General features: G+C 40.4%; 1 protein-coding gene and 1 pseudogene across 4 annotated transcripts in view; one reads left to right on the plus strand and one right to left on the minus strand.

Moving 5' to 3' along the window:
• The window catches only part of Papss2 (3'-phosphoadenosine 5'-phosphosulfate synthase 2), a 100,421-nt gene that overhangs the window by 51,524 nt on the left and 23,890 nt on the right, over positions 1 to 25,007 (plus strand). For all 4 annotated transcript variants that reach the window (XM_058583230.1, XM_058583231.1, XM_046456811.1 and 1 more), the window contains exons 2-7: positions 11,876 to 11,993; positions 17,970 to 18,205; positions 19,284 to 19,422; positions 20,390 to 20,508; positions 20,642 to 20,755; positions 22,243 to 22,354. In XM_058583230.1, coding sequence (XP_058439213.1) covers positions 11,876 to 11,993; positions 17,970 to 18,205; positions 19,284 to 19,422; positions 20,390 to 20,508; positions 20,642 to 20,755; positions 22,243 to 22,354 — 838 coding nt within the window. The remainder of the gene's footprint in view (positions 1 to 11,875; positions 11,994 to 17,969; positions 18,206 to 19,283; positions 19,423 to 20,389; positions 20,509 to 20,641; positions 20,756 to 22,242; positions 22,355 to 25,007) is intronic.
• Positions 5,812 to 7,288, minus strand: LOC124101067 (small ribosomal subunit protein uS5-like; annotated as a pseudogene).

Raw genomic sequence — 25,007 nt, forward strand, 5'->3', positions numbered from 1 at the left:
TTTATGGCCGAGTAATATTCCAATTTGTATGTATATCATATTTTCTTTATCCATTAATCTCTTGAAGGATACTTAGGTTGATTCCATAGCTAGCTATTGTGAATCGAGCTGCTATAAATGTTGATATGACTGTGTCACTGTAGTATGCTGATTTTAGGTCCTTTGGGTATATACCAAGGAGTGTGACAACTGGGTCAAATGGTAGTTCTAATCCAAGTTTTCTGAGGAATCTCCATACTGCTCTCCAGAGTGGTTGTACCAATTTGTAGCCTCATCAGCAATGTATGAGTGTACCTTTCCCCCACGTCCTCACTGTTTGAATTTGAATTTCTCTAATTGCTAGAGATATTGAAAATTTTTTATATATTGGTTGACCATTCGCATTTCTTCTTCTGTGAAGTATCTGTTCAGTTCCTTTGCTCGCTTTTGATTAGGTTATTTGGGTTTTTTTTTTTTTTTGGTGTTAAGTTTTTTGAGTTCTTTATTTATCCTGGAGATTAATGCTCTATCTGAGGTACAGATGGCAAAGATTTTCTCCCATTCTGTATGTTCTCTCTTCATGTTCTTGATCATTTCATTTACTGTGAAGAAGCTTTTTAGTTTGCTATCATCCATTTATTGATTCTTAATTTTACTTCTTGCACTTTGGGAGTCTTGTTGAGGAACTTGGTTCCTGAGCAATAAAAAAATAGATACTCCAAAACTCCCCCAAAATATAAAAAGCATAATGGAAAATTGGACCTACATTTTCTTCTATTAGGCACAAGGTCTCTGGTCTAATTCTTAGGTCCTTAATCCACTTTGAGTTGAGTTTTTTGCATGGTGAGAGATAGGGATTAAATTTCATTCTACTACATATAGATTTTCAGTTTTCCTAGCACCATTTGTTGAAGAGGATGTCTTTTCTCTAATGTGTGTTTCTGGTGCCTTTGTCTAGCATGAGATAACTGTATTTATGTGGGTTTGTGTCTTCTATGCTATTCCATTCGTCTCAGACTCTGCTTGCTTTTGATTATTTTGACAGTTTTGTGGCATGCTGACCAGATATTTCATAGGATGCCTCTCAGGGTTTGCATGATATTTCTTCATCATGGTCAAATTTGGAAGTGATTATGTCAAATGGGAAGATGAGGCCAACTCGAGGCTTTGCCTCAGCCTGACCCAGCATGCGTCCTGGCAGATTGCAACTCCTAGCAATTGTCCTGATGTGGTGTGGGCCTTGCTCCATCCCTTGATGATGAAGAGGGTGGTGAAAGGGCACCTGGGTTCACTTTATCCAGCATAGCACCCATTATGGGGAGATGAAGTTCTGGCCAAGTCAGACATGGACCCCTGACCCTCAGGGCACCTAGAAGCAGCAGCACACCTGTGCTTTAGGAGTGGGCAGTGGACAGGGTATATCACAGTCTGCAACTGGTTTGTACAGCTGGAGACTGGAACCAGAGGAAGAGGTACGTCAAGTGAATTTACTAAGCAGCTGCAGGCCAAAGAAAATTGGGCAGATTCCAGGGCCTCTGAGCAGAACCAACTGAGGACATATGGCTATGACTCAAAAAAGAGGATGCAGCCAAAGTTCCCCAGGGTCATAAACCTGTCCCTTCCTGCTTGGCTCTATATGTGGAAAGGCTGGAGCTGGGTTGTTCTCCAGCTAATGGAAATTCCACAGTCCCTTCCCTTCCAGATGATGCCTTGTTTGCAACTGTTGTACTCACCTCTGAGTTGATGTCTGTGTGCATAAAAGATCTGGAACACAATGCACAATCCCATGAGGAGAGGGTCTCCTTTACTTTTCTTGGCAAATGTATGAATGATGCTTACAAACTGTATTGCCATCCAGGATTTTTCAACAATATATATATTTTTTCAACAATATATGTTTTTCATATGCTTTTTCAAATACTATAAAAATCCACATGGGATTTTTAAAAAGATATTAATATTATTAAGATGCCCCTTCATCATTCATATATATATATATATATATATATATATATATATATATATATATATATATATATATTTGGCTGCCATTTTTCACAGTATTCAAACTTTATCCATTTACTATCAGCCTGTGATTTATTTCTTAGTGGTAGCTTTGAAAAGTTGAATCAACTTAGTTGTGGTGGATTTTTAAAAATTGTTCTCTCATTCTCAGCATTAATCTACTTGGCAGAACTTTCCTTAGTAGGAATTGTTGACAGTGATAAGTTTTTGTCCTGAAGAAAATTTATATCCATCCTAAAACTTCCTCAGTCTGATCGCAATTTTAATTTATAAATTCCAGATTTGAACAATTTTTGTACTGTCCAGTAACTATTTTGGAAAATGATTCAATTTGTTCTTCTAAGAAAGTTATCAATTCTTTTGTCTCAATTGTCACAGCTGGCATTTTGCCCTGGCTACCTCATGTGATTATTTCCTTTGTAACTCAAGAATAGGTTAACACAAATGTAACCCTGGAGGGTTGGTGGGTTTAGGGAGGTTATGTTTATCAGGATAAGTAATGATATTGTTTGGATCTGAAATGCCTGCCAAAGGCCCATGTGCTAAAGACTTGGTTCCTAGCCTGCGACACTGTTGGGAGGTGGTGGAACCTTTAACAGGTGGAGCCCATTTGAGGGAAGTGAGGTCATTGGGGGTGTGCCCTTGGGAGCCTAGCCTTCCCCACCTCCTTCCTGGGCTCCATGAAGTAAATAGTCCTCCTCCAACATGTGCTTCTGCCATGGTATAGTGTGATGCCACAGACCCAAAGGCCACAGGACCAAGCAACCATGGACTAAAACCTCTGAAACCATAAATAAAAATAAAACTTTCCTCCCATAAGTTGATTATTTCGGATATTTTGTCATACTTACGGAAAGCTAACACAGTAATAAATACACTGTATTATGAAAACTGCATTCACAGAGTTGGATTTAGCATGCTTTACTCATAATCTCTCTTTACACAGAAGATTTTAAAACCATATTTTCTTCAAGATAAACTTCTTTTCAAAGTATGTTTTCAAATTTAGTGACACTTCTTTTAAAACTTCCCTCTTGCTGGGCATAGTGGTGTTTGGCTGTAATCCCAGTGACTTGGGAGGCTGAGGCAGGAGGATTGCTAGTTCAAAGCCAGCCTCAGCAACACAGAAAGGCCCTAAGCAACTTAACGAGACCTTGTCTCATAAAAATTTTTAAAAAGGGCTGGGGATGTGGCTCTGTAGTTAAGTGCCCCTGGTTCAAACTCTAGTACCCAAATAAAAAAAACAACAAAACAAATAAAAACCTACTTCCCTCTCTACTAAAAACTAAAAAAGTAGAATCGAACCTTAAACCTTACATATTTATTGGTGGTAATTGCCTCAAAGTTGAGCAAAATCACCTTTGTGATGTCTTGCTGCCACTTCATTTATACTGTCAGGATGCCTTTCTTGGGAGGTTCCTAGGAGGTGGTGCAACAAACTCAGACTCTGCAGGTGAAGAGTGAGGGCCTTGTTATGGAGAATATATGGAAGAGGGAGCCCCATTCCTCATCAGTTTCTAAAAGCTGCTGCATCTTCCCCATTTTTTCTCTGGATGAAGTAACTAAATGATGGAGATGGTCACCATGATGATCAAGTGCAATGGAAAATGCTTGAAAGGTGATCAGTGGAGAGCTCACTGCACATCATTAGACATTTCAGAGGGACTGGCTGTCTTGAAGGTGTCTCACGGTGTCAGGATATTAGGTGGCTGGTTTGTTGTCTGTTTTTGGTTTGGAAATTTTCGTGTTGGTTGTAACTTACCTCAGGACGGCTTGTGTCCACGTATCTGTGATCCCTTGCACATCAAGAATCTTATCATTTTGGTCTCATCCATCTCTGGTTGAGAAAGCCTTTGTATTTTAAAAATATATTTATTTTCGAATTTAATATTGAAAAAAATCAGAATATGGAGACAGGATGGAAAATAATTACCCAAAATTACTCAACCCCCAAGATGGTTATTATTATTACAATTTTGCCCTTGATTTCCTGACTTTTCTTTGACATAGCCTTATGCATATAAGTACGTATGTTTACTTACCTTGTAAACTGTTTTCTCACTTGGGTGTAAATCAAGATGTATTTTTAGGTCAATAAATATAGATGCTCATGGTCATCATATGTGTGTGCTATAATCTAGTTAATTGATGGACATGTTTATTGTTTCTGATTTCACAATTTTAGATAATACTACTATGAACATCTTGGACAATAACTCCTTTTTCTATATTATGATGTTGGGCTTCTTTGAGAATTAAGAGTCTAGCAAAGAAAATCACAATGAAGCATTGTATGTTCTCAACAAAAGTTGTGTAATTTTATTTCAATGAGAGAATGTCATTTTAGAATAAACTAAAAAGGAAAAGTTTTTTTAAGATGAATGAGCTTTTCAATCTTCAAGATATAAAAGCATATTATAAAATGGCAACCATCAGAACCATAGGTATTTACACTAAAGCAGAAAATTTCTTTATTATAAATATATAAAGGATTGGGGGTATAGCTCAGGAGTAGAACATTTGCCTAGCATGGGTGAGGTCCTGGTTTTGCTCCCCAGAACTACAAAAAATATATACATGCACATATAAGAATTCTGAAAAAAAAATCAAAATTTTAAAAGACATTCAAAGTAACAAAAATGAGTTGTAATATAATATATTTGAGATCACTGGAGATAATTATAGAAAAGACATAAAATTGAACCATTTAAGCTCATTTTACATGTATCAAAAAAATTAAGCAAGGCATGATGGTGCTCATCTGCAATACCAGTATTTCAGGAGGCTAAGACAGGAGGATTACAATTTTAAGGCCAGCCTCAGCAGCATAGTGACTCTAAGCAACTTTGTAAGACCCTATCTCAGAATAAAAAGTTAAAAAACTGAGAGGGGGATGAAGCCCAGTGGTAAAGTGCCACTGGGTTCAATACCTAATACCAAAAACAAACAAACAAACAACAACAACAACAAAAAAACCCCATAAAAGTCACAAATAACTTGTTACAGGGAAAAACCAAACTGCATGTTTGTAGAAGTAACTAAATGAATACAAATCAACCTGGGGGAAAAATGGTAAAAATGCAAACACAGCAAAGTAGTTGGATCATTTAGAAATATGTATAAAAAGGTAGATTGGTAACTTGGTTTGTCTCCCTGGAAAATGAACCGGCTCCATATAATGAGAACTATAAAGTGGTTCATCATTCTTGATACGCAGTCATACACTTTGCATTATACATCCTCAGGAAAAAAATCTGAAAGGGGAAAAATTCTTGAAATATTCATAGCTATACATATTAAGTAATAAAAATTAAGTGAGAATAATTTTTTAATTTTTAACATTTTAATGTAGTATCAAAAGTCTTAATATGCAGTATCTCCTTTAATCCTTAACAAGGAACTGTAACTCAGATCAGAGAGCTGAGCCTGGGTAACTACAAGTTCTGTCTAGGCAGGAGGAAGACCTGGACATAAACCCACCTGGATCTTCTAGCGTCCAGGTGTGAGCTCATCCACATCCCTGATTCTGAGCAGTCGTTTTCAGATCTGTAAATGGATCACAAAGCCCAGCCTCCCTAACTTCCAGGTTTTGTGCAAGAGAGAGAGAGAGAGAGAAAGAGAGAGAGAGAGAGAGAGAGAGAGAGAGAGAGAGAGAGAGAGAGAGAGAGAGAATACATGTGAAAGTGTAGCTTCTACTATGGACTTGATAGGGCAATAGTTGAGGTTGCTTCTTTCTGAAAATGGACCTTGAAATGATGAGGATGGGGAGGGGGAAGATGGAACACTTTTTTTGTAAACGGGTTTCATTCACTTTATTATCATTATTTTTGTATAAAAACCCTGTGTTGTAGCCACGGCTGGAGCCTGGGTCCTCTATACAGAGACTTTGGTGTGGGTTTTCACAAGATGGTCAGTGAATTCCTGATAGGGAGACTTGGTGACCACAGTCTCTTTCCAGAGATCGGGGGTCAAACAGCTGTATGTCCTGGAGATGGCATCAGAGGTGGCCTTGGCAGAGGTACCAAGGTGGCAGTGCAGCCCCTGGCAGAAGTGTAGCAGCCATCAATACCAGCCATCAGCAGCAGCTTCTTGGGCACAGGAGCTGAGACAATGCCAGTGCCTCTGGGGGCAGGGTTGAGCTGTACCAGAACAGAACCCCAACATCCTGTCACCTTGTAAGGGACAGTGTGGGGCTTGCCAATCTTGATCCCCCAGTAGCCTCTCCGCACAGGAACAATGGAGAGCTTGGCCAGGATGATGGCCCCTCGGATAGCCGTGGCTACCTCCTTGGAGCACTTTACTCCCAGTCCAACGTGATCCCTGTAGTCCCCATTAGGTACAAATGCCTTGACCCTGGTCCACTGGCCAGCAGCAGAGCCTGTTTCTGTACAGGCAGGATCTTCAAAACCTCATCCTGGAGTGATGCCTCCAGGGAAAAGTCAATGCTCTCAGACTCCTTGATGGGCAAGGAGACGACATAGATCTCCTCCAGGGACTTGATCTTCATGTCCTTGACCAGGCGGCCCAGCTTAGTGACCGGGATCCACTCCTTGTCTTCAGCCTCACCTCCACGAGCCCTGAGGCCATGGCCCCAGTCCTGACCACTGCCTCTGAGACCTGCTGAAGCCTGCTGTGGCCACCCATTGGTGGGGGGCAGGGTCTCGGGGCCTGGGACCTCAGAGACCTCCCGCTGCACAGGCACGATCTGCCATTTGGTGTTTTCCCAGAGAAGAAGAAGATGGAACACTTTTAATCAGCAAGGGAACAGTGAAACAGTGCAGCAGCTTCGAGGCCCAAGTTCAAAGAGGGCAAAGTGGCTCTAATTAGAAAAGTAAAGTGGGTTTGTTTGAGTTGTGAGAGAAGTGGCAGGGTACAGAGGGAATTCAAATGTACTTGCTCATTTTTACTAAAGATATGCACAACCCAAAAACAAAAGCGAAAAATCCTTTGCACGTTGGAAAACTCACCCTGACGTGTGCTTTCCAGCTTCCTCATTCCCTCAGGGCTCTCTCTTTCAGGACGGGCTTAACTGTGATGTGACTTGGAGTTGTCTGTGAGCATGTCCCGTCCCACGTCCCACCCCAAAGCCATCTGAAGTCTTTCACCCAGATTGTTCTTTTCAAGTAAAGGCTGAGGCTCTCTGCCATGACCCAGGGTGCCTCATCCTGAGTTCCAGAAGCTGCTTTGACACTTGGGAGCCGAGGGTGAATCCAGCAGAGAAACTTACTGAAACCCTGGGCTTGGTGACATGGTCCAGACACTACTGACCTGGGGCAAAGGCCATTTTCCTTTGTGGTAACAAAGTGTTCATGATTCCAAGACAGCCAGAACAAGGACAGTAAGTTTGGGGTTAGAAAGAGGAGGCTTCAAACTGGTGCACGTCAGCGTGGGTACTTCCTGGCTGGAATTAAGTCATCAGAGTAGCAGTGATGACGGTGATATCATATGTGTGTATATCTGTGGGGTGTGTGCACATGTGAGAGAAATATTCACCCCCCCATACAAAGTCCTGTCCACTGGCTGATTTGATCATGAGCCCACCTCCCCAGACTTCCCTCAGAGAGAACCCAAGTCCCCAGAACCCTTCTAAATCTGGATGATTTAGACCTAAATTACTATTATTTCTCCAGATTAAATGCCATCTGGTACTTTTAGATTCTACATCCCACTGTGTGTCTAGTATTTTCTTTGCCATTTTATTCAAATAATTATCTTGTTTAATCCTTTCAGCAATCCCAAGAGGAAAGTATTTTTATTCTTATTTTTCAGAGAAAGAAATGGGGATCAGGGATGTTAATCTGGTCAATCAAGTGCCTCAGGAGGCTGTGAAGTGGGCACAAATCTAAGTTTGCATGACTCCAAAACCACTCTTGCCATTCCTGTGCATGCAGTGGGGGAGTGACCTGGAAGAAAGTAGGGATTTTTGGGGACCCAGGATAGAAGTACGCCGCTAGCATTGTAGTTTCTGGGCTACTTTCTGCTGAGTGTGTGTTAGTCAAGGTGCTAAGGATGTCTGGGTGCTCCTAGGACCACGCAGAGAGGCAGGCATTTTTTCCTTCAACATGTGTTTTATTTTTTGTAGAGGATCTTTTTTTCTGACAGCCACTTTCTTTCCAAAGCTTAGAACACCATATGCTTTTTAGAGGAGTGTAAGGCTTTCAGCAAGGACAAGTTTTTGGCTGCCCTGCCCCCTTTACAGTTCAAATATCATTTAAAACATCTGCTTTTATTTTATTAGTTTGCCTTTTGCAAAACACCAAGGGTGATTTTGAAATAAATAAGAAGCAAAATATCTTGCTGAACCAAAAGACCCCAGTACCTGGGGACCTAAAAATATTTTATTTGTTTAAATATTGCTGCGGTGATAGAAATTTGTATAAAGACCCATGATGAAGATGCAACTATTATACAGTATTAGAGTAGTTCCTTTTGGTGAATTGTGAACTATTTTTAAAAAACAAAAAGCTTGTTAGGGGGCTGGGGTTGTGGCTCAGTGGTAAGCGCTTGCCTAGCTCCTGCAAGGCCCTGGGTTCAGTCCTCAGCACCACATAAAAATAAATAAATAAATAAAGGTATTGTGTCCAACTACAACTAAAAAATAAATAAGTATGTAAAAAAAAAAAGCTTGTTAGGATGGCATTTAATAAAATCATAACAGAGTTCACAGATTAGCAGAGCCTGGGTTTATTCTGGTTCACTGCTTGTCTGGAGAAAAGAAAAACTGTCAAAAGAGAGGAAAAGGAACCCAATCTCTGTAAACAAATTAAACATTGATGGGGTTCACATCACAGGTGGGCAGTAGCAGTAGTCTTTTAGTCTAATATACCGAGTTTGGGATCCGAGTCCCTTTCTATAAATGCAACCATGTTGAACCAGTTAATTCTACTATTTGAAATACTATTATGATTTTTTTGTTTGCTTGTTTGCTTACTTCTTTTTTGGGGGGGGCAGTACTTGGGATTGAATTCAGGGGCACTCAACCACTGAACCACACCTCCAGCCTTATCTTTTATTTTATTTAAAGATAGGGTCTCACCGCGTTGCTTAGTACCTTGATTATACTAAGGCTGTTGATCCTCCTGGGCCTCTCCCTGGCTCCACATCTCATTTTAGCCTTCCAAGGTGCTGGGATTACAGGCCTGTGCCACCTCACCCAACAGCTTACTTTTATAATGGCTCTTTGTATGAATGTGGTAAAATTTATACACTACAAAATATTCACCTTAAGCATACCTGAATGGGTTCTAACAAATGCTAATGCCCCTGTGCCTCAACTCCTTATCAAAACATAAAACTTGATGTAACTGCTGTTACATCATCCCAGATGTAACTGCTGTTCTGTCTTGGATTAGTTTTCCCCGTTTTGGAACTTGAGGTGAATGGAATCATGCATATGTAGTTTTTCTGTAAAGTTTTATTGGCTCAGCATAATGTTTTCTATTCATTATCATCCCTGTTGTCTGTATCAGCAGTCCATTCCTTTTGATTGAAAAAATACTATTCCACTCTGCATCTTTTTCAATTTGAGGTTGAGTTTTGCTTTTTATATTTTGGGGGAGTTTTGGAGTATCTATTTTTTTATTGCTGGACAATTGACCATTTCCAGTCTTTAGTCTGAAATATTCTTGCACAAGTCTTTTTATGGAAACGTGTTTTCCTTTCTCTTGATTAGATAATCATAGGGGAGGTAAATGTTCTGAAAGAAACTGTCAGGTGTAGTTACAGGATATTGTACCCCTATATACCTCCACCATCAATATATGAGGACATGCCCTTGCTGCCATTAAATGTTATCAGTGGCATCTCATTTTAGTTTTCATTTGCCTTTCTCTGATGACCAAGGACATGGAGCATTTCATGCATGCTTACTAGCCAAGTGTTTACTAGTCAAGATATTAACATTTAGCTTTCCTCTTTTTTCTATTTCCTTGTGCCATTTTTCCTAATACCATTAAATTCAAGAACATTTAACCTGAATATCAGGTCCAAAAGTCAGTTCATTCGTTCATTCATTGATTTAGTAAATGTTTATTGCGCTCCTACTATATGCCAGGGGCAACCATAGGAGCTGGGAATGTAGTACTGAATAAAGCTGAGTCCCCAGCATCATTTGGATAGAAGATGATCAAATACTCAGCCCTACTCCTTAGGGGAGGCGGAAGCTTACACACACAAACACACACACACACACACACACACGTATACTATAGAAAGGTCTATAAAGAACATCTGCAAGTGAGTAATAAAGATGATCCAATTTTTTTTATTTATTTTTTTACTGGGGATTGAACTCAGGTGCGCTTAACCCCCGAGCCACATCCCCAGTCCATTTTTATATTTTATTTAGAGACAGGGTCTTGCTAAATTCCTGAGGCTGGCTTTGGACTTTTAATCCTCCAGTCTCACCCGACCAAGCTTCTGGGATGATGGGCGTGCTCCATCACGCCCAACTGACAACCCCGTTTTTAAATACAGGGAAAGAATTGAACAATCATTTCACGTGGAAAGACCTCTGACCTCAAATCAGAGTTTAGAATCAGGATCAGATAGTTTGTTCCCTCAGTAGGCTGATTTTTAGCCCAATCAAAACATTTGGTGTTTGAATTTCCCCCAAGTCTCATAACTGGTACATTTGAATTTCTGCTGGGGTTTTGAAAGACTTGTACATTGACCCAGGAGAGAGTGGAAGCAAAGTTTAGTTCTTGTGAGAAAGTAGCCCTGTGTGCTCAGGGACTAACCTCTGACCTGCTGTCTGGGGCTGACGTTAACCCTGAGCCTCTCCCTGGCTCCACAGACAGGGCTCCACCAGCCACCCCAGCATGCCCCCAGCTGGAGTGTTTGGGATGTTCTCCATTCAAACTGATTGGATTTGGGGAGACCAGGCATCTATAGAAACAAAGACATATCCCTAGTCTCTACCCCAGGTGCATAACTAAAATGTCATGGAATCACAGTCCCTGTGATGTCTCCTCACCTCCCTGGGGAGAACTGTTATTTAGCATCAGAACAGCCTAATTTGAATTATATTCTGAAGGGATTGTGATGGATATCGTGAGAAATACCGAGGTACCCAAGAAATCAAATGTGCTGGAAAATTGGGTGAACAAGGCAAGCTTACTACGCCTGAAGGGCTTGCTAGGAAACCTGGCTGCTAGGTGGCCCCGCTGGGTTTTATCCCTAAGTCAGGCTGCCCTTTGCCTGGGTGTGAGGAGTTCGGGGTTACCATCTATGCGATTGGCTAAGTTTAAAATTGGGGCAGACAAAGGGAAGGGCTATCAGTAAAATGACTATAATTGGATCCAACTAAGGCTGAATACTGTATTCTGAAAAGGGACCACTGGGCTTTCTATTTCTCACTATTCTAAAGGTAGTGTTGGTTTGTAAATTGATAGAATTAATAATGGTAACTCTGTTTCCAGATATAAAAGAAAGATAAGGTTGGCGAAGTCTATGAATGTAATCTGTTATTACACTATAATTTTATTAGTTATTTATCAGGTTGTGTTGCATGAACCAATGAAATATTATCCACTGATTTAAGATTGATATTTAAAAATAAATTTTAAAAAAATCATTATTTTCAGGAAACCAAATTCTTATGAATTACATTAACAGAAAAGAACAGATAAAGAAATTATGTGTGTATACTCACAGCTATGAAAAATATATATGTGTGGCAAATGTCTCAGGGTAATCTGCAGAAATGGAAAAAAAATGAGGAAGGACAAGGGTGAGTCTTTTTCAAAAAATGTTTTGTAGACATTACATATATCGGTTTTGAATTAAAATTTTAAATGGATATTTATTGTTCTGGTGAAGAATATGTATTTTATTAATCCAATTTTGTGCTTGACCTTGTCTTGTTTTGTAGGACAACCAACAGAAATCTACCAATGTAGTGTATCAGGCCCATCACGTCAGCAGGAATAAGAGAGGACAGGTGGTTGGAACAAGGGGTGGATTCCGAGGATGTACCGTGTGGCTAACAGGTATGGACATATATATCATATATATATGTATGTGTATGTGTGTATGTGTGTGTGTGTGTGTATACTGGGGATCAAACTCAGGGGCACTTAACCACTGAGCCACACACCCCCAGCCCTTTTTGTATTTTATTTAGAGTCAGGGTCTCACTAAATTGCTGAGGTTGGCTTTGAACTTGCAATCCTCTAGCCTCAGCCTCCCGAGCTGCTGGGATTACAGGTGTGTGACACTGCCTAGCTATATATATACATTTTTGAAATTGAAATGTGGCACACACTTTTAAGGAAATTAGTGCAACATCTCGCACACCGTACGTGCTTATTTTTAACCTAAGAAAGAGGCTGAGAGCTATAGTAGAAAGCCTGGGTGTTACTCCTAATTCTCTCATCAATGAAAAGAGAGTCAAGGCCTGACTCTAGAAATAACATCTGATCCAGAAGTGGGAAGTCTTAAGTTGTCAGTTTTCTGACAGGACATGGTGGGACAAGTGGATTATGACACCCTTGCTCAACTCCAAGAAATTCAATACACCTCACGTTCATCTCAGCATTGGCTGGCAGTTATGAATGGGGCTTTTCTAACTTGACATCGAGGATTTGCTGGCCCATCAGGCGTGGGATGATTAGAGAGAGTCTTTTTGTTTTCCGATGTTCTGATATTTGAGGGGACTGTTTCACTTAAGCAAACAAGCGAGCAAATGTAAGGACACTATATTTCCACCAGTTGAGGAGTGCCCTTTGTGGAAACAATGGAAATCACTAGCTCCCACCCAGGTGACCCAGTGAATCTTCCTTTTCTCATGTTTTTATAGTCACAGAATGCCAACGCTAAGTATTAGTGACAGAATTGGACTCAGGACCTAAGACTCCCAAGACCCTCAAACTCTGAGTACAACAGAGAGAATTGTTGTCTAGAACTGAGGCTTTTTTTTCTTTTTTCTTGATCCTGGGGATTGAACTCAGCCATATTCTATCACCAAGCCATATTCCCAGCCCTTTTTATTTTGAAACAAGGTCACCCTAAATTGCTAAAGCTGGCCTCAAATTTGCAATCCTCTTGCCTCGGCCTCTGGAGTCCCTGGGATTATATCATGCACCACCATACACAGTGGGAGACGAGTTTTAAGTAGCCTGGACTCAAAAGGAAAAAAAAAAATCATTTCATACACATAGCTTTTCAGTAAATGTTTTACTGAATGGGATTATGAGTGTGCTCATAATCATCCCAGATGTAACTGCTGTTCTGTCTTAGATTAGTTTTATTTTTTTTTAATCTTGTTTCTTTAATTTTTTATTGTTGGCTGTTCAAAACATTACATAGTTCTTGATATATCATATTTCACACTTTGATTCAAGTGGATTATGAGCTCCCATTTTTACCCTATATACAGATTGCAGAATCACATCAGTTACACATCCATTGATTTACATATTGCCATACTAGTGTCTGTTGTGTTCTGCTGCCTTTCCTATCCTCTACTATCCCCCCTCCCCTCCCCTCCCCTCCCCTCTTCTCTCTCTGCCCCCTCTACTGTCATTCATTTCTCCCCCTTGTATTATTTTCCCCTTTCCCCTCACTTCCTCTTGTATGTACTTTTGTATAACTCTGAGGGTCTCCTTCCATTTCCATGCAATTTCCCTTCTCTCTCCCTTTCCCTCCCACCTCTCATCCCTATTTAATGTTAATCTTCTTCTCATGCTCTTCGACCCTACTCTGTTCTTAGTTACTCTCCTTATATCAAAGAAGACATTTGGCATTTGTTTTTTAGGGATTGGCTAGCTTCACTTAGCATAATCTGCTCTAATGCCATCCATTTCCCTGTAAATTCTATGATTTCGTCATTTTTTAATGCAGAGTAATACTCCATTGTGTATAAATGCCACATTTTTTTAATCCATTCATCTATTGAAGGGCATCTAGGTTGGTTCCACAGTCTTGCTATTGTGAATTGTGCTGCTATGAACATCGATGTAGCAGTGTCCCTGTAGCATGCTCTTTTTAGGTCTTTAGGGAATAGACCGAGAAGGGGAATAGCTGGGTCAAATGGTGGCTCCATTCCCAGCTTTCCAAGAAATCTCCATACTGCTTTCCAAATTGGCTGCACCAATTTGCAGTCCCACCAGCAATGTACAAGTGTACCCTTTTCCCCACATCCTTGCCAGCACTTGTTGTTGTTTGACTTCATAATGGCTGCCAATCTAACTGGAGTGAGATGGTATCTTAGGGTGGTTTTGATTTGCATTTCTCTGACTGCTGGAGATGGTGAGCATTTTTTCATGTACTTGTTGATGGATTGTATGTGCTCCTCTGAGAAGTGTCTGTTCAGGTCCTTGGCCCATTTGTTGATTGGGTTGTTTGTTCTCTTATTGTCTAATTTTTTGAGTTCTTTGTATACTCTGGATATTAGGGCTCTATCTGAAGTGTGAGGAGTAAAGATTTGTTCCCAGGATGTAGGCTCTCTATTTACCTCTCTTATTGTTTCTTTTGCTGAGAAAAAACTTTTTAGTTTGAGTAAGTCCCATTTGTTGATTCTAGTTATTAACTTTTGTGCTATGGGTGTCCTATTGAGGAATTTGGAGCCCGACCCCACCGACTGTAGATCGTAGCCAACTTTTTCTTCTATTAGACGGCGTGTCTCTGATTTGATATCAAGCTCCTTGATCCATTTTGAATTAACTTTTGTGCATGGTGAGAGAAAGGGATTCAGTTTCATTTTGTTGCATATGGATTTCCAGTTTTCCCAGCACCATTTGTTGAAGATGCCATCCTTCCTCCATTGCATGCTTTTAGCCCCTTTATCAAATATAAGGTAGTTGTAGTTTTGTGGATTGGTTTCTGTGTCCTCTATTCTGTACCATTGGTCCACCCGCCTGTTTTGGTACCAGTACCATGCTGTTTTTGTTACTATTGCTCTGTAGTATAGTTTGAAGTCTGGTATCGCTATACCGCCTGATTCACACTTCCTGCTTAGCATTGTTTTTGCTATTCTGGGTCTTTTATTTTTCCATATGAATTTCATGATTGCTTTCTCTATTTCTACAAGAAATGCCATTGGGATTTTGATTGGCATTGCATTAAACCTATAGAGAACTTTTGGTAATATCGCCATTTTGATGATGTTAGTTCTGCCTATCCATGAACAGGGTATATTTTTCCATCTTCTAAGATCTTCTTCTATTTCTCTCTTTAGGGTTAGATTAGTTTTATAATCCATAAATTCTCCCAACCTCCATAAGACAGGTAACTAATCTTTCTCCTCCTCCTCCTCCTCCTTCTTCTATTTCAGGTAACTAATCTTTATTCTCACTTTACAAACAAGGAAATTGAGGCTTAGAAAAAATTCACTGGCTAATGCAGGTTGAGTGAGAGTAGCAAATGTATTCTAAAGAACCTGGAGGGCAGGGACCTGCCTTACATCTGTTTTGTTGTTGTTGTTGTTGTTTGGTTGGTTGTTTTTTGCTATTCTAGTCATTTCCCTTTCCTCTCCAAACCAGCCTTGTTCTTCTTATCTTTTTCACTTTTTTATATCCTGGTACCTTTGGTGGCCTGTCTTCTTCATTCCTGTGCTCTGCAAGGAAGCAGCTTCCCCAGCCTCTAGCGTAAGGAAGGACAGTGGGCAGGGGGGCTTGCTCCATGCAGGTGCTCAGAACTCCCCTTCATGGACCCTGTGCTGCCTCCTCAACTCCCTCAGGAGACACCACTTGTAGCAGTAGATACAGTTGTGGAAACAACCTTTGTGTTTTTGTGTTGGAACATCCACACAAAGCCCACTCCTCTAATGTGACATTCCCTTGAAAAGAAAAAAATTTTTAAAAGGTAGGAGAGGGGAAAAGCATTAAAAGGATATATTTTCTCTTTCTTATTTTACTCTTTAGGAAAATCATGCAGGTATGTACAACTATAATGCACCAATAAAAAAAGGTGGGAAATGAAATAAAATGGACCAAAAACATAAAAATAAGAATGAATTAAAAATCACACTGGGCACAGTGGCAGATGCCTGTAATCCCAGCCACTCCAGAGACTGAAGTAGGAGGATCACAAGTTTGAGGCCCTCCTCAGCCATTTAGTGAGACCCTCAGTAACTTAGCAAGACCCTGTCTCAAAAACTAAAAAGGGTTGGGGATATAGCTCAGTGGTAAAGCAACTCTGGGTTCAGTACAAAAAAAAAATCACCTTTTCCTAGCTTCTTTTTTTATTCTTATGTTTCAGAAGTAGGGTATTGACCAGGCAGACCAGAAGAAACCATATACTTCAAATCCAGAAATTCAGATTTGAACTCTCACTCAACCTACATTAATTAGCCAGTTAATTTCTCTAAGCCTCAATTTCCTTGTTTGTAAAGTGAGAATAAAGATTAGTTACCTGGAAAAAAAAAAAGAAAGATTAGTTACCTATCTATGGAGGTTTGGGAGAACTATATGAAATGAAGTATCACTGCACTTAGCGTAGTGCCTGACCCATGGTAAAGCTCTTAGTATATAGTGTTTCCCAGTATATTAAAAATAAATAGAGCAACAGTCTAGTTAAATACAGTTATTGTGAATTAGCTCTTTGTTTTCTGAGAGCTGAAGAAAAATGGAAGTAAATCTATTTCTCTCATTTTTCTGATAGGAAAGAACATACGAGATATTCAAGATTCCCTTTTCTCCTACCCCATAACCCTGCATCGATTCTAAGCATTTATCATCTAAGTGTTTATTTGAAACCCAATACATAATTGTAGAGAACACATTCAACAATGATTTAGCAAAGACTGACAACACATTCTTCATGTAGCTATTTCTTCTAATGATCCTCTGTCAAAGCCAACAGCATGACTTCGAAACATAAGAAAATATCTGAAAACACTTTATCTATCTTTTGTAGATCATCTTTTTTTTTTCCATTGAAGTTTCCCTTCCTCTTAGACCTCCATCCCTGCCTTGCTCTCGTTTTTTCTACCTTTTGCTCTTTCCTTCTGCAGTCTTCTCTGTGTCAACCTCTTGCCCTTTTCTTCTTCCCTCTCAACTTTCCCTTTTCCCCGCTGGGCGTCGTCTGACAGTGGCTTAGCACCATGGAATATTCTTCAGGTTCTAAGACCTTTAGGACAAGTGAATTTTTAGAGTGCAGGGTGGTTCAGATTGCGTTTTCCTCTTAATCCCTATGTTCTCCCTTATCTGGAAATTATAAAATCATTGTGCTTTGACAGCGTGATGGAAGGCCCCTGGTAACTCTATTGGCACATAAAGATCCTACAAAGCTTTAAATCTCTGATTATAAATACTCCTAAGAGCTCTAAATCCTTCTGCAGCCTAGCTCAAGGTGACTCTCCATTTTTGTGTTTTGAGAATCATTTTGGAAAAAATCTGGAAGCATATGGGCTCTTATGTCAGATGGATATTTAGTGACATTTGCAAGGGAGGTGGGCCTGCCATTCTCTAGCGGCTGTCTGTCCCCCTCCTCTCTACTAATTGCTCCCATATGAGGGAAGATAAGACCACTGTGTAGTATCTTCCGCTTTTCAAAAGAATCCAGAATCTGGGTTTATATGCACAATTTTCTAATCTTGAAAACAGGATTAGAAAATCCTGTTTTTCCTGTAGGCAAAAGAACACACCAAGGATCGTATGTAGCCCTCAGGTCTCTATTTTATAAACCCCACTTTCTATGAAATCCTAATCCTAATAGTGGACAAAGAGTTATTTCAAATTTTGAGATAGATGCAAGTACTTGGCTTTTAATAAACTCTTTTTAGACTTTAATGATTTTAATTTAAGATCAATCAAATATTGTAACAAGGGTTTTAGGTACATATAAAAGTGCCAGATTAGGGGGCTGGGATATAGCTCATTTGGTAGAGTGCTTTCCTCTCATAGATAAGGCCCTGGGTTCAATCCCCAGCACCACAAAAAAACAAAAAAGTCAGGTTGGTTCAGAAGTTATCATCTTTAACAATCCAGGACAACACTAATCTGTCTTGCTTATTCTGGTGACAGGTCTCTCTGGTGCTGGAAAAACAACAATAAGTTTCGCTCTGGAAGAGTACCTCGTCTCCCATGCCATCCCGTGCTATTCCCTGGATGGGGACAATGTCCGTCATGGCCTTAACAAGAACCTGGGGTTCTCCCCTGGGGACCGAGAAGAAAACATCCGCCGGATTGCTGAGGTGGCTAAGCTGTTTGCTGATGCTGGTCTGGTCTGCATTACCAGCTTCATCTCTCCATTTGCAAAGGTAAAAAGATTCAGGTCTGGGCACAACTCTCACACACAGTCTGAGGGTTCTCCAACGGCTGAGGACAGGAGTTTGGTGGAGGGGAAGGGAGAGCCGAATGTTTTATTTTCAATTTACCCACCATTTCTTCCTCTCCCCCCATGCTCCCTCATTTCCTCTATTTACAATTGCTTATATAAAGAGAGTTCCTTCATTTCCAGATGCCAAGGCCCCAGTTGACCTAAACTCTCTCATGTTCACAATTATAAAGGACATTGGTCAGAGTTGACAGGAAGAGAAAGTTAAACAAGCAGAACTCTTAAGACTCTGTAATTTCAGTTGTTGGAAAGGAATGTTTAGCTTGCTAAAGAAAAGAACAGCTCACTACAAAGCTTCAGATTGTGTGTGTTTGATGTGCACATTGCTGAGGTGGAGTGTCACTCTTCATGTTTTAAAACTAGAAATTCCCAGGAGCGATGGATAATGTGCTATGTGCTCTGAGCACATCCTTTGGATGGAATATGCTCATACTGCCAGTACCATCTTGCTAAGAGGGGCTGTTTTGCTCTGAAATTTCTTGAGAGAGCTGTGTTTACCAGAGTGACATTTCTGGACTCTCTAAAGGACTCTATAGCCTAGTGTTATCTCAAGGCTACCAAATGCCAGAGCATTCATTTTGTTTTGTGACAAAGAATTTCATTGTGAAATTTTGTCTTAATTCATTTTCTGTTGTAACAAAATACCGAAGATTGGGTATTTTTATAAAGGGTAGAGGTTTGTTTGGCTCATTATTTAGGAGGCTAAGAAGATCTAGAACATGGCACCAGCATCTGCTCAGCATCTGGTTAGGACCTTCTGGCTGCATCTTAACATGGTGGAGGGCTATTACGTGGCGGTGAGACAGAACATGTGTGCCATGTAGTCCCATTGTGGGGGCTCTTTCCTGATGACCTTATCTCAAGAGCTTACTCCTAAAGGCTCCGCATCCAAATATCATCAATGTATGAATTTAGGGATTCAGTTTCCAACATAAAATTTGGGGCATGTGTACAAACCATAACAAACCTCTTTTTCCATTCTTAAATGTTCTGTTTTTCAGGATCGTGAGAATGCCCGTAAAATCCACGAATCAGCAGGACTGCCATTCTTTGAGATATTTGTAGATGCACCTCTAAATATTTGTGAAAGCAGAGATGTAAAAGGCCTCTACAAACGGGCTCGAGCTGGGGAGATTAAAGGTATGAGACCCAGCTGGGTGCGATGGTGCACTCATGTAATCCCTGTAATCCTAGTCAGGAGGCTGAGGCAGGAGGATCTAAAGTTCAAAGCCAGTCTCAGCAACTTAGTGAGGCCCTAAGCAACTTAGAGAGACCCTGTCTCAAAATTAAAAGGGCTGAGGGTGTGGCACAGTGATTAAGTACCTCTGAATTAAATTCTTAGTACCAAAAAAAAAAAAAAGTATGAGAACCAGCCAGAGGCGCCATTGCCAATTATTTAGCCTATCAATCCTCTGATTATATCCTCAGGAATCTGTCTGAAGTTTCAAACTATTTTCCAAAATTTCATATAACACACAACTTTTTATCAAATCATAATATATTGAATATGTCCATAGGCTTATTAAAATGTGGAGTTTTTTCTTTCAAGAACTCTCATCTAATTGTGAAAGCAATCAGGTTCAGAGAAATAAAATGGATATACGTATGTGAGGGGGGTATTTCAGAGTTTTTCCTTCTTTTTCTGTTTTCAATTCTAGCCCAGTGTGGTGATACATGCCTGTAATCCAATGACTCAGGAGGCAGAAGTATTACAAGTTGAAGGCTAGCCTCAGCAAACTTACAACACACTGCCTCAAAATACAAATTAAAAAGGACTCAGGATGTGGCTCAATAGTTGTGCAACCTTGGGTTCAATATCCAGTACTAAAAAAAAAAAAAAAAAAAAAAAAGGAAAAATAACAATTCTAATTACCTGTAGATGGCTTGGACTTTGCTAGATATTATTCATAATTTGGGGCTTTCCATATTGAAAACACAGCTGTATATTTTCTTACCTATGGCAAGAGGTCAAGGATGGCAGTTTGACCTTTTCTGTTATAATCCAAACTCTCAGTTTAACATATTATTCCAACATGGGTTATGCCTTAATGATTAAAAAATAATTATTCCATTGGGACAGATGTGATTTCCCCCTTATGTCTTGCAGGATTTACAGGTATCGATTCTGATTATGAGAAGCCCGAAACTCCTGAGTGTGTGCTTAAAACCAATTTGTCTTCAGTGATCGACTGTGTCCAGCAGGTGGTGGAACTTCTACAAGAACAGGTGGGCACCTGGTTCTCTCTTTCTTTTTTTTTTAAATTTAGTTAAGTCATGAAAGACAATTTAGGCCTCTTTCCTAAAGCACTCTTTTCTGTTGTTTTCATTGGAAATTGTTGCTGATTCCGTTTCATTTCAGAACATCGTACCCCATGCCACAATCAGAGGCATCCATGAACTCTTTGTGCCAGAAAACAAACTCGATCAGGTCCGGGCTGAGGCTGAGAATCTCCCTTCGTTATTGATCACCAAGGTAAGGGGTACAGACTGGCCAAAGGAGAATTAGGCCTAATATCTGTCATTATAATTCATTTATAATTACTCTTGTTAAAAAGGAAAGTATGAGTAAGGGACACTTCATTTTTGTCATTTTTTTCCCCACCTCTTCTCTGAGCAAATCTTTCCCAAGACTTGCCACAAGGCGGCTGATCAGAGCTATGTATGGGGGCAGGCTGGGAAAGTGCCGGCTATATTTGCCTGGGACAGTTTTACACAGCTGTGATTTACCTTCAGTCATTTTCAAGGGCAGGCATCCCCATAACTACTTGTTAGCAGTGGCTCAGGAAACAGCCTGGAAAGCAAATGCTTTATGGGAAACTGAGAAGGAGTTTGAAGAAAATGGAAAGTAGCCCTGATGATATCCAGTGATGGGAATGTTCTAGGCTTTTCTACTCTACAATTGCAGTGCTCCTTCATCGGGGACATTGCAGCCGGAGGGGAGGATTTTACTACCTGGAGGATATGTGGTGCAATCCCAGCAATTGCCCACAAGGGCCTGTTTGTGGTCAGTTTTAGTTGGTCCACACAAGGTGATCAAGTCTTCATGGGGACCTATTTATTACCTATTAAAACTTTGGAGTTTCATAAGGGACAAGGTGAATGGGGAACTTGCTTCTGCTCATGAAGACTTTTTAGAGTACTCTAAAAAGTCATGACCAATTTATAAGTAAAACCCCAGCTCTGTGAAACAGATCCTGAGCACCAAGAGCACCAAGCAGGGGAGAAAACACATGATGACAGCTGGGATGTGGTATTATAGTTCCAAACAGGGCAATCTGTGAGGCGGAGAACTTCAACTTCAGATTGATTCTTTCAGTCATGGGGAAGATAGGAAAGGTTTTAGAGCCATGACCCATGGGCTGGGTTTTAAACGATGAATAGGAGTTGAAAGTGGAGAAGAGGATGGGTAAAACCCAGGCTCGAAACCACTTATGTGTTTAGACCACGTACACGTTGTCTGGAATTGTTGACCAGTAGTCCCCAGCTGAAGTGGAAGGAGGCAGAAGTCCCTCCGTGAGTCCTAGGGGCCAGAAGGGCTTTCATTATCATGCTAGTAACTTTGGACTTTATCTTAGACTCAATAGTTTGCTCAATTCAATCAAATGACCAGTAAGTACATGTGGTAAAAAAACATTCAGCCAAACCAGGATTTTTGTGGAGAATAAATGAATGAAGACTGAAATTTCAGCTGTTGCATATTACAATGAAAGTTATAGGCTGGAGTGTCCAAAAAAAAAAAAATCATCTCAATTTGGAATCTTTTTACGGCTCTTCCATAGGAAAATTCTAGACCTAAGACTATCTGACCCTAGGATCACAGGTTAGCACAATATGTGGAAACACTTAACAAAAGATTTAGCCCTCATCCTCCAGACAACTGAATAAGAAAGAACTGCCTGGGACCAGTTGCCAGAGAAACAGAATTTATGGAAATATTCACCTGCTGTTTGTGTTTTGCAGCTGGATCTCCAGTGGGTCCAGGTGTTGAGTGAAGGCTGGGCCACTCCCCTCAAAGGTTTTATGCGGGAGAAGGAATACTTGCAAACTATACACTTTGACACCCTGCTAGATGGTATGACTTTTGTTGTTGTTTCTTACTCTTTATTACTAAAGAAAAAATTTCTGCCAGCATCTTGCACATGAATGGGAACTACTCATCTTTGGTTTATAAATGGCTTTGAAAAAATAGTTAGATCTTTTACAGTGTTCCCAATTTTATTATGTGTAAACTTCCATTTGTAGGATTTTTTTGATCATTTTCAAAGGATTATTGATTATTTAAAATTAAGGAACTGAAAAATGAAGATTTCACTTGCACACAAATCCAAAAGAAGGTTAAATCTGTTTCATCTCCACCTGTTCTTTGCTGGTCCTGATATTCAGAAGCACTGTTGCAGTCCAGCTCACCTCTGATGGCTGCATCCTGGGGCAGCCAAGGCCAGCTCCACAGAGGTTACTGACTGACTCACGGGGCACTTCCCATCCTCCAAGTTGCTCCCGTCGTGCAGAGTTGCAGCAGCTGCTCTCCTTGATGGATGCTAGAGTGTCAGTGTTTGTCCACACATGAAATACATTAGGCGGTTTTTGTCCTCTAAACTCCAGCTGGACTGATTCAAGGTAGCTTTCTGGGCATAGGTTAATGGATTTTTTAGAAAAGTTCTCCAAGGGGCTGGGGCTGTAGCTCAGTGGCAGAGCGCTTGCCTTGCATGTGTGAGGCACTGGGTTCGATCTTCAGCACCACAATAAATAAAATAAATAAATAAATAAATAAATAAATAAATAAAATAAAGGCATTCTGTCCAACTACAAAAACAAAAAAACTGATCTAAGGTCGGAAGCATGTGTTATTCAGAAGAATTCCTGACCCTTGTGTGATCATTTCCTTCCTAGAGCTGCTTGAGCTTATCAAATGTAACATTATTTCAAGGCCTTGGGAGATAGCTAAGAAATGGAGAAGGAGTAGTGGTAGAGACACACTGAGCAGAGAGCTCCAGACCTTTAAGGAAGAAAGGGAAAATCAGATGTTCTTTCTTTGAAATGTTCAAGTCCTGAACGTCTTTCTGATTCTGCCTGGGTAATGAGGTATAAAGCTAGAATCAGAACTTAAAGACAGATAGAATGGGCCCTCTTCCCTTATTCTTCTGCTGTTCATGCCTCACAACCTGAGGCCTTTATTTATCAGATTAAGTCAGATTAAAAAAAAAAACCCACTTTCTTTACTTCTAGCTTGTCTTGACAGTGATAATAATGTAATCTGTATAGCATTTCTCTATTTTTAAAGCATTTTCCCAGGCATTATTTCATTTGATCCTTACAAAAGCCCTGGAAAACAGGTGATCCTTCCACACCAGGCTGCTCTCCTGATGTCCTTTCTAAGAGAATCTAGAAGGTCAGGATTTCTGTAGGAGGAAGGCTGATGTTTACATTGATGTCTCAGTTTCAACACTTGCCAGACACAGGCTGCTTCAAGAAAATGTCCCTGAATTCTGCAGCCATCCATGACTGTGAGCATCCAAACTGGAGCTGCGGCCAAAAGACGAAGAATGAGAAGTTATACTCCATTTATGTCTGATGTGTCAAAATGCATTCTACTGTCATGTATAACTCATTAGAACAATTTTTTTAATTAATTTTAAAAAAAGACAAGTGAATCACATCAAAAGAGGCCCCTTTACAGATGGTGCCTTTGACAAGTATTTGTTCCATAAAGAAAAATGCCAGTGTGGCAGATATGGTTGCAGTAGTCAATGTTAATGGCAGTCCACGTTCCTTAACCTAGGATCTAGGTCTTCAGTGGGGGACAGAAAACATCCCAGAGTGGGCAAAAGTAGCTTGTTCTGAGAAGGGGAGGAGAGGTCATTTTCCTGAGCTCAGAGTTCATAGTGTCTGCTGAATTCTTAAGAGTCTATGACCTGGGCTGGGGATAGAGCTCAGTTGGTAGAATGCTTGCCTCACATGCACAAGGCCCTGGGTTCAATCCCCAGCACCACAGGGGGAAAAAAAGAGTCTATGACCCAAAAAAGATGAAAAATAACTAATGCAGATAATCCATCTGGTGATTTGGGCAAATTCTCTCTCACACCATATCCATTTCATTTCATGAGCAAAACACATTGATTTTCTACTCCTTATTTGGTCCTTACTACCATGAGGTGAATGAAGCATTTATTGCTCCTACTTCTCATATAATCCATGTAATGTCTGGCTCTTAAACCCACCACCATAGGGATGCCAGTGAGCTCACGTTCCCATTGCTACTTGAGCCCCAATGGTTTCAAGTCTATCTATTCATATGAAATTCCAGTTCTTTCCAAAGCTTAAGCCCAAGGGTTCATAGGAAGTGTGTTTCTTGTGCTTCTGCATCAGGCCCATGGCCACGTATCACTTGCTGTGTGGATACGTGTGGCTATCTGTGTCCACAGTGGTATAAATCCTTCCCAGGCCACTTAAGTTTGGTAACTGGTGGGGCTGTTTCTCAAGTGGGAAGAAGAATGTTCCCTTCCTCTGTGTTAACCTCAATTGAGCACTCTCTAGTGAGTTGCTTGAGTCCCACCAAATGCCTTGGAATCTGTATGAATCCCTTTATCCTGTGTCTCCAGTGGGGATATGTCACAAGGGGTTCAGGTGCAGATGTCATGCTGTTTCCATGACCCCTAACCCCTTCCACCCTTCCGGCCCCATTTCTGGGGCTTTCTGGAAGACTCCTTGTTTCCTTATGGAAATTT

Source organism: Marmota monax, unplaced genomic scaffold, assembly GCF_021218885.2.
Source record: "Marmota monax isolate L192 unplaced genomic scaffold, Marmota_monax_Labrador192_F-V1.1 WCK01_AAM20220418_F8-fsc00166, whole genome shotgun sequence".
NCBI lineage: Eukaryota > Metazoa > Chordata > Mammalia > Rodentia > Sciuridae > Marmota > Marmota monax.